At 46.3% G+C, this 10050-nt stretch overlaps 2 protein-coding genes across 3 annotated transcripts in view; one reads left to right on the plus strand and one right to left on the minus strand.

Moving 5' to 3' along the window:
• Positions 1–4160, minus strand: part of LOC106806738 — a 16052-nt gene extending 11892 nt beyond the window's left edge. Inside the window, exon 1 of the mRNA XM_014808782.1 lies at positions 4109–4160. Within this exon, the coding sequence (XP_014664268.1) occupies positions 4109–4160 (52 nt within the window). The remainder of the gene's footprint in view (positions 1–4108) is intronic.
• Positions 4161–4402: 242 nt separating this feature from the next.
• Positions 4403–10050, plus strand: part of LOC106806749 (scaffold attachment factor B2-like) — an 82755-nt gene continuing 77107 nt past the window's right edge. For both annotated transcript variants that reach the window (XM_014808803.1, XM_014808804.1), the window contains exon 1: positions 4403–4582. In XM_014808803.1, the coding sequence (XP_014664289.1) occupies positions 4439–4582 (144 nt within the window). In that variant the 5' untranslated portion in view covers positions 4403–4438. The remainder of the gene's footprint in view (positions 4583–10050) is intronic.

Consider the following 10050-nt stretch of genomic DNA (forward strand, 5'->3'; position numbering starts at 1 on the left):
CCTTTTGACCCTCAAGAGGAGGGTAAACTTGGATTTGTTGACTGTCTGTTAGAAAGAATTTGACTGCCGGTGTTTGCTAGTAGAATCTATACATGCTGGATGTATTGAGGCTACAATGTCACAGTGAAATTTCAAAAGCTAAATTTGGTTAAGAAGGTGTATGTTCCTTAAATCGTATATAATTTCTATGTCATTCTCTACTGTCAGTATGTTACATGCTAACGTATGCCCACTGCAGTGGCTGCTGCCAGTGCATGTTTGGTGCAGTTTTGGCCTGCCTAATTGTTACAGGTGGCAGCTCTCTATTGCAATTGCAGCCTGTAAGGCGTTGCGTAGGTAAATGGATGAGTGCTTACCTATTCTGTCTTGCAAATAGTTGTTGCTACTACGTATGATGGAGCTTCCATCTTTAATCTGAAACCAAGACACTAACTCGCGCCATCTCGCGCAACTTTCATAACGATCCCAACGAACATTCTTTTGAGAAGGTTCCTGATACCATCCTGTGCATTCCACTGTTTGCGGCGTGTATGTGAACACATTTGGGACTAACAGGTTTACTAGAATCCACCACTCCACCACAGAGTCACCGCAGTAGACGTAGATGAGCGCTGTCGCTCTGCGGCACTTGTTAGCTCATCTGACATAGTCAGATGCAGCTTGTAGAATCGCCATGATCTCCGTCCGTCGTCCGTCCGTCCGTCGCGGGCGTCAACAGTTGGCAGCAAATCTTAACGCTCGACGTTACCGGTCACGCATATTCGGCACATCGGGGGGATCGTCAAAACGAGTTGGGATGTCGAAGCTGGAGCGTCAAGGTCAAAGGTCAAGAGGTGTAAAAGAAGGGGAACATTCACTCCTTAACTTAAGGTATAGGGAGGAAATGCAGAATTGCGCGGCACAAATCTAAACGGCTCACCTAGGCTCGTGATAGTCGGTGTATAGCATCATGGTAGGAAAAGCCATCACTGTGCCGAAATGGAGGTCACAGGTCAAAGTCAATGGGCAAGCAGGGCAGATTTTAGACATTTCTGAGGACATGGTCTGACGGAGCGATGAAAAACTTTTTTGTTTCAGCGGTGACCTAGCATTTTATATGGCTTTATTGAAAGGACCATGAAATGTACCTTCTGCTGACATGGCAAAGAGTAAGTGTTGGATAACCTTTTGAATCCTCAAGAGAGGGTTAAACATGGATTTGTTTACTGTCTGTTAGAAAGAATTTGACTGCCGGGTTTGCTAGTAGAATCTATACATGCCTGGATGTATGAGCTACAATGTCACCAGTGAAATTTCAAAAGCTAAATTTGGGTTGAAGAAGGTTTATGCTCCTTAAATCCTATAATTTCTATGGCATTCTGTACTGTCAGTATGTTACATGTAAGCGTATGCCACTTGCCAGTGGCCACTGCCAGTGCATGTGTGGTGGTACTGTGCTAGTTTTTTGCCTGCGTTAATTGCGTTACAGGTGGCAGCTCTCTATTGCAGCCTGTAGGCTTGCCGTAGGTAAATGGATGAGTGCTTACCTATTCTGTCTTGCAAATAGTTGTTGCTACTACGTACGATGGGAGCTTCCATCTTTAATCTGAAGACACTTAAACGTACGCGCATCTCGTAGCAACTTTCATAACGATCCCAACGAACATTCCTTTGAGAAGGTTCCTGATACCATCCTGTGCATTCCACTGTTTCGGCGTGTATGTGAACACATTTGGGACTAACAGGGTTTACTAGAATCCCACAAATCCACCACAGAGTCACCGCGCAGCAGACGTTAGATGAGGCGCTGTCGCTCCGCGGCACTTGTTTAGCTCATCTGACATAGTCAGATGCAGCTTGTAGAATCGCATGAGCGTGCGTCCGTCCGTGCGTCGGTCCGTCAGTGCCGTGCGTCCGTCAACAGTTGGCACAAATCTAAACGACTCGACGTACGGATTCGAAAGTCGCGGACGTGGGGGGGGGGGTAATCCGAAAACGAGTTGGGATGTTGAAGCTGGGGGTCAAAGTCAAAGGTCAAGAGGTGTAAAAGAAGGCGAACATTCCATCCTTAACTTAATGTATAGGAGGAAATGCAGAATTGCGCACAAATCTAAACGGCTCGACCTAGGCTCGTGATAGTCGGTGTATAGCATACATGGTAGGAAAAACCATCACTGTGCCGAAATTAGAGGCTCACAGGTCAAAGGTCAATGGGCACAGGGCAGATTTAGACATTTTCTGAGGACATGGTCTGACGGAGCGATTGAAAAACTTTTTTGTTTCAGCGGCTGACTACCATTTTTATGGCTTTATGAAAGGCACCATGAAATGTACTTTCCGCTGACCATGCGAAGAGTAAGTGTCGGATTACCTTTTGACCCTCAAGAGGAGGGTTTAAACATTGATTTGTTTCTCAAACTGGCTTGGCGAGTACCTTGTGGTTTGTGGAAAGCTCCATTTCACAGTGAAATTCCACACATAACTCTTACTTGAACAACGCTTACTTAGGAAATAATGAGATGACTTATATATGAGATTCTGTAGTGTACATTATGAATAGTTGGAATACAGTCACTAGCACTCGAATAATTACCAGGAGTGCAGGCTGCGGATTTCCCAGACTTAATTTTCTCATAAAATTTGGCAACAATATAGATGCAAGTGTGTACGCTTCTTGAGCTTATTCGGTCCACTAATCACTGGCCTACCTTGTACTGAAATTAGTTTACAGATATTTGCCTATCGTATTGCCTGTAAATTGTAATCTTGCACGAGCTGAAGAGAGAAGGTGGTGGAGAAGGAGGATGGGAGAAGCTGGTGGAGGAGGAGGGGGAGAAGCTGGTGGAGAAGGAAGAGGGGAGAAGGGAGCTGGTGGAGGAGGAGGGGGAGAAGGGAGAAGCTGGTGGAGAAGGAGGAGGGGGAGAAGCTGGTCGTAGCTTCCTCCTTCTCCCCCTCCTCCTTCTCTACCAGCTTCTCCCCCTCCTTCGCCCCTTCCTCCTCCACCAGCTTCTCCCTTCTCCCCCTCCTCCTCCACCAGCTCCCTTTTCCCCCTCCTTCTCCCCTTCCTCCTTCTCTACCAGCTTCTCCCCTTCCTCCTCCTCCTCCTCCTCCTCCTGCCCCCTACTCCTCCTCCATCACCTTCATTCGATCTCCATCACCTTCTCCGCTCCTCCTCCTCTCCTTCCTACTCCATCACCTTCTCCTCCTCCTCCTCCTCCTGCCCCCTACTCCTCCTCCATGACCGTCTTCATTCAATCTCCATCAACTTCTCCGCTCCTCCTCCTCCTACTCCATCACCTTCTCCCCTCCTCCTCCTCCTCCTCCTGCACCCTACTCCTCCTCCATGACCGTCTTCATTCGATCTCCATCTCAGGGGCAGGTACGTTTATGTAAACACAGGGTACATGCTGAGAAGATACAGGTCTGGTACACTTGTGTATACATATACGTACCTCGGGTACATATCTGTAGTACCTGATACGACAACGACCCCTTCAGCTCAACTTAGGCTGTTGTTGCCTAGTTACATGAACAAATTCAGGTTTTCCTCCAGCATGCCACTGGCACTGGAATTGATTTTAGAAGGGAGTGACGAGTGTGATGCAAGCTGCCAGCCACAAGAATCAATGGCCGAAAACTTTCTTCAATTTATGCATAAGTGTGAAGTAAACTTGTTGCGTAAAAATTAAAATACACATTTTACTCCGACCTCATTCAAGTTCTCCCACTGGCACATTTCTCCAAGAAACGTACGCGGTGTAGGCGGAATGTGGAGGTGGTACAGTATATTAGCCTAATTATTAGGTAAGCGGTGTGCATGATGTAACATTCTAATCGTAAATACAATAATTCGTGTTTATTTTTTGAAAGGCTCAAGTGCCGTCTGTCCCTGTGCCGCAGAGCGCTATCTCAGTAATCAGTATCAGTCAGCAGTGGGCGATTTACAAATCGGCTTTGAGTTTGACTAAGCTGTAAGCACGGGCTCGGCCTTGGGGCAAATCGTATAATTAAATTATTAGCAGAAGTGCAGATCCCACCCATGAAGTCGTAAGTACGAACTGTCAAATCTGGTCACACAACGCATTTACACATATCTTAACATATATAATTATAAGTGGAAAATACATACCACCCAAAATAAGAACGGAAGGCTTTTTCCACGAACTCTCCTCGTTCGCCATGGTTAGTAAACCTGCCAGTAGATGTCAGTGTAACTTATAGGGACTGTGTCATAATCATGGAAATTGATGTCAGTAGAAACATTGATAAAAAGCCAACGTCAATGCATTGAAATACAAAAATAATAATTTCATTTATAAAAATATTACAAGTGAAACTGACGAAATTTGTTTTATGGTGACCGCGTATAAAATTTTAAAATTGTCACTTTGTTGCTCATTGAATATTTTTATGATTAGAGCACCCCTAACATCCGGGTACGTGTGCATCAAGCAGGAAAATGGCGTCAGTAAATGATGCAGGTTCTAGCCGATATAAAAAGAAACTCCAAGATTTACTTGTAAAAGAGCTGAAAAGCGAACTTGATCGACGTGGGCTCGATAAGGCAGGCGTGAAGACTGTATTGGTGCAGCGTTTGCAGCAGGTAAGTGACCTAACAATAACAAATAATTCGTACACCGGGAGAGCACGGCGCCATGGTTGTTGTGGCCCACCGTTTAACGTTTGCACTAGCCACTTGACACTTCACACTTGTGCCCCGGATTAGTTTAGCTGCGCACATATGCGAAAACACATTTTCGTTGTCTCAGACTATCATTGATCCGCTACGGGCGCAGTAGCCCGACCAGGCTTTACCGTCCTGTATAACTAAACTATAACTTGTATAAGTGAAGAGTATTGTCTCTGTCTAAGTAGTAAGTGTCTTGAGCCTGACTGGGCCTACGTCTAAACAGAGGAATTGCTCCGACCTGTGATTGGAGGATAAAAATATAATTCGTGGCGTTTCGTTTTTATTTCACAGTGGCTGGAGGTACGGTAGCCATCGTTCGTTGAAGCCCCTTTTTGGTGTTAGGGTTAGGGTTAGGTTTAGGGTTAGGGTTCTAGCTCATCTAAACTCTCAAATCGTGAATTTACTTCCCAAAGCGTTATTTCGAAATCTGGCGCCACCGCCGCCATCTTTGTCTCATTAAGTATGAAAGCGAATGGACTCCCGTACCCGTAGCCTCGAGACATTAAGATACGGCTACCGTACCCGTAGCCACTGCCTTTTTATTTTGCATACCCCGCGGTACGCTACATGACCGGTAGGAAAGTGTACTAACTATCATATGGCGTGAACAATTTGAGTTACATTTCTATAAATTCTAGCTATTAAATTGACTAGGTACGTCACGAATTTTCCATGGTAAAATTTGTAAAAAAAAAATTGCCATTTTTTTACATTAAAAGTAAGAACTAACGTAGCTCTAGTACTATAGCCCGCGGATCGCTGCCGCAGGGCTATAGTACATTCTGCCATAGATGTAATCTATCCAAATGCTCCAACTAGTCTGACCAAAAATTTATCCCCAAAACGCAAAATGATCGGGCTTTTTAACACTTATCTATCAACATGGACATCTCACCTATCTTTTTGAACACTTCCACAACTTTACACCATGTATTTATGCATTTATTCCTCAAAGTCTTAGCACTACTGGTGTTTCGTGTTCAAATGCGGTTGCTCTGCTTATGTGTGCATGCGTGACGTCACCCGAAATGTAGACAAAAGACATGGGCAGCTATGATTCAGCCTAGTACATTTCGGGTGACGTCACGCGTGCACACATAAGCAGAGCAACCGCATTTGAAAACAAAACACCAGTAGTGCTAAGACTTTTAGGAATAAATGCATAAATACATGGTGTAAAGCTTCGACATCCCAACTCGTTTTCGGATTACCCCCCCACGTCCCGAATATCGTGACCGTACGTCGAGCGGTTAAGATTTGTGCCCAACTGTTGACGCCCGGACGCACGGACGGACGGACGCACGGACGCACGGACGATCATGCGATTCTACAAGCTGCATCTGACTATGTCAGATGAGCTAAAAACGATGACCTGAAAATATAACCTGCAGATTAAACTGCAGATTTGACCTGCAATCTTTAACTTGCAAATTCTGTCATCCCTATTTAGGATAGGTGATATGTATACGTGATTTCTACTTGCCCTGGTAGATCAAATTAGCACTCCTGAATTCCACTTTCCTATCAAGGAAACAGTCCTGAGAACAGAACAATAGAGTAAATATATCAAGTCTGTTGAGGAAAATTAGACACTTCTTTAAAACATACACAGGAATACATACAATCCTATAGAAATCACACACAAAATTTGAAATGTAGAAAAAAGTAATGCTATCGTTTATCATAGAATTAAAGCTGCATTCTCCTAAAATAAGAACGTGACAAACTGGCAAGCGATAACATATTACTTATATTTTCAATAGTTACAATTAAGTCTAATAGTTTTACAAAATCAAGAATATATCACACAACTGTATACCTTGTGCGTTTTATTGAGCCATGCTGTCTGAGGTGGAACTTTATCAGCAACTACAATCTGCGAGAGAGTAAATGCAAACTTACTAAATTTATAGAGATAAAATATTTCAATTAATCTTAATGATATTTGACATCATTCCAGGTAGGTGATGACTGGGATAGCAACTCTATTTTAGCATACAATCGACTACATGTTAGAAAACTATGTAGGTAGCTGAAGCCTTATATTTAATAGCACATGTATGCTATTTTTACCTCAGATACTGAATCCTTCTCCAAGAGGTACTGAACTAGATTCCTTCCTATGAACCCACAACCTGTAACATAATTGTTGAAATTTATTGTGAATAGTGTGAATTAGGTGAAACCTAATTTGTCTACATGTTTTTATTATTCTATTTATTTAATGAACTGAACCTCACCTGAATGATCGAGTGTGTGTGCATTAGTAATTGTTATATTCAGTTTCGAATGAATTTGGTTGGTACAGTTTTTAATGAAACTTGACTGTCATTAATGTGGAATTACTAGGCAATATAGCGTACATAAACAGTGAGACTTTGGCAGTAAATACAGCTAGGTACCTGTGATACATCATACACATAACATGCCTGATAAACTAGTAAAACTACACTACTTTTCCACATGCAACAAACTTAATTACCTACAGAAGTGATAATACGGAAAAGTGCTCAATTCTAGTTTGGAACCCCTGAATATATAGTTCGCATATGTGCTAAACTAGGATTGGGCTCGAAATTGGCATCAACTTAGGCTGAAGGGGTCGTTGTCGTATCAGGTACTACAGATATGTACCCGAGGTACGTATATATGTATACACAAGTGTACCAGACCTGTATTTTCTCAGCATATCGCATATTATGTAGCCCTGTGTTTACATAAACGTACCTGCCCCTGAGATGGAGATCGAATGAAGACGGTCATGGAGGAGGAGTAGGGGGCAGGAGGAGGAGGAAGAGGAGGAGGAGGGGAGAAGGTGATGGAGTAGAGGAAGGAGGAGGGGAGGAGGGGAGGAGGAGAGGAGGGGAGGAGGGGAGGAGGAGGAGCGGAGAAGGTGATGGAGATCGAATGAAGGTCATGGAGGAGGAGTAGGGGGCAGGAGAGGAGGAGGAGGCAGGCAAGGATGGGAGAAGATAATGGAGTAGAGGGGAGGAGGAGAAGGAGGGAGGATGAGGGGAGGAGGAGGGGGAGGAGCAGAGAAGGTAATGGAGATTGAATGAAAGGTCATGGAGGAGAAGTAGGGGGCAGGAGGAGGAGGAGGAGAAGCGGAGGTGATGGAGATTCGAATGAAGGTCATGGAGGAGTAGGGCATAGAGGAGGAGAAGGAGGGCAAGAGGAGAGGGATGAAGGGAGGTGATGGAGTAGGGGGAGGAGAGGAAGTAAGAGGAAGGGAGGAGGGAGAAGGAGGAGGAGGGAGAAGGGTGTGGAGTAATGGGGAGGACGAAGGCAGGAGTGAGGGAGAAGAGGGAGAGGAGAAGGAGGAGAGGAGGAAGGGGGAGGAGAGAGCGGAGAAGTGATAAGATCGATGTGAGATGGTCCCATGGAAGGAGTAGGGGGCAATGAGGAGGAGAAGGAGAGGAAGGAGGATGGAGAAGGTTTTTGATGGGAAGTAGCGGGCAGAGAGGGGAGGGAGGGAGGAGGATAAGGAGGAGGAGCGAGAAGGTGATGGAGATGACTGAATGAAGAATGTTCATGGAGGAGAATAGGGCAGGAGAAGAGGGAGAAGGGATGGAGTAGAGGGAGAATAGGAGGAGGAGAAGGAGAGAGAGGAGGGGAAGGAGGGGAGGAAGAGGAGTAGCGGAGATAGGTGATGGAGATCGAATGAAGAAGAGTCATGGAGGAGGTAGGAGAGGGGCAGGAGGAAGAGGAAGGATGAGGAAGGAGAGGAGGGAGAGAAGTATAGGAGGAGGGGGAGAAGAGGAGGAGCAGAGAGTGATGTAGATGCAATAAGACGGTTATGGAAGAGGAGTAGGGGGCCCAGGAGGAAGAGGAGTGAGGAGGACGGAGGAGGGAAGGGTAATCGAGTAAGGGAGGAGGAGAGAAGGAGAAGGAAGAAGGGGACGAGGACGGGGAGAGCGGAGGAGTGAGAGTGAGCGAGAAGGTAATGGAGATCAATATGAAGAAGGTCATGGAGGAGGAGGAGGAGGAGGGCAGGAGCGAAGAGCGGATGAGGAGAGAGGAGAGAAGGTGATGGAGATAGGATGAAGGAGGGATGGAGGGGAGAAGGTGAATGGAGGAGGTAGGATGGCAGGAGGAGGAGGGGAGGTGTTGGAGTAGGGGGAGGAGGAGGAGGAGGGGCAGGAGGAGGAGTAGGAGGCAAAGGAAGGAGCGAGCAGGAGGGGAAGATGTGTTGGAGTAGATGGTGGACGGAGGAGAGGAAGAAGGAGGCGGAGGAGGAGGGAGAAGGAGGAGGAAGGAGGGGAGGAGGAAGGAGGAAGAGGAAAGAGGCATGGAGGTAGAAGGAAGGAGGAGGAGAGGAAATAGGGGAGATAGGTAGGAGGAGGAGAGTAGAGAGGAGGAGGAGAGAGGGGGGGGAAGACAAGTGACTCGGAGGAAGGATATGGGGCAGAAGAGGAAGAGAAGGAAGAGGAGGAGAAGAAGAGGAGGAGGGAAGGAGAGGAGACAGTGATAGATAGGCAATGAGGGAGAAGATGATGGAAGGATAAAGGGAAAAGATGATGTGGGAGTAGCGAGGAAGGAGGCAGGGAGGATGAGGAGTAGGAGGGGATAGTTGAATTATTCACGATTATCATAGGAGTAAGATATACAACATATGTTTTTCTTCTCTGTTATTCTGATTTGGTGCTGCTATAAGCCATTAATACTGGCTTAAAAAGTTGCTGTTCTTGTACAAACTATAATCTGACGCAACGGTATATAACCATCTGATATCAAGTGCACGCATTAGCATACAAGTGCATACAGCAAGATTCAGTAGAAGACAATAGAATAAAGCAATGCACGTTGCAGTTCCTCCTCCCCAATCTACTCAAACACCGATCTCCCAGCTCCTCCTGCCTTCCTGCCAACACCTTCTCCTCCATCTCTCCTCCTCCTCTGCCTTCCTACTCTCCATCCATCACCTTCTCCCCTCGCTCGCTGCCTGCCATGCAGCCATTCCCTCCCTCCTCCTCCTCCTCTCCCCTTTACTCCATTCACCTTCTCCCGTCCTCTCCTTCCTCCTGCCGCCCTCCTCCTGCTTCCATAGACCTTCCTCATGTGATCTCCATACACCTCTCCGTTCCTCCTGCTCCCTCCTCTCTCCTCGCGTCTCTCCCGCTTTTCGCCTTCCCCTCCTCTCTCTCATGCCCCCTACTCCTCTCATCGGACGCGTCTCATTTCGAATCTCCATCATCTCATTCTCCGGGCTCGCTCCTCCTCCCCCTGTGCGATCTCCTCCTCATTCCCCATACTCCATCACCAGTCTCCCCCCCATCCTCCCTCAGCGTTCCCCATTCTCCCCCGTGACTCCATCAAGCCTTCTCAATCACTCCCCTCCTAACTCCCTCACTGACCCCACTCCTCCCTCCATCACCTTCTCC

This window comes from Priapulus caudatus, unplaced genomic scaffold, assembly GCF_000485595.1.
Source record: "Priapulus caudatus unplaced genomic scaffold, Priapulus_caudatus-5.0.1 Scaffold177, whole genome shotgun sequence".
Lineage (NCBI taxonomy): Eukaryota > Metazoa > Priapulida > Priapulimorpha > Priapulimorphida > Priapulidae > Priapulus > Priapulus caudatus.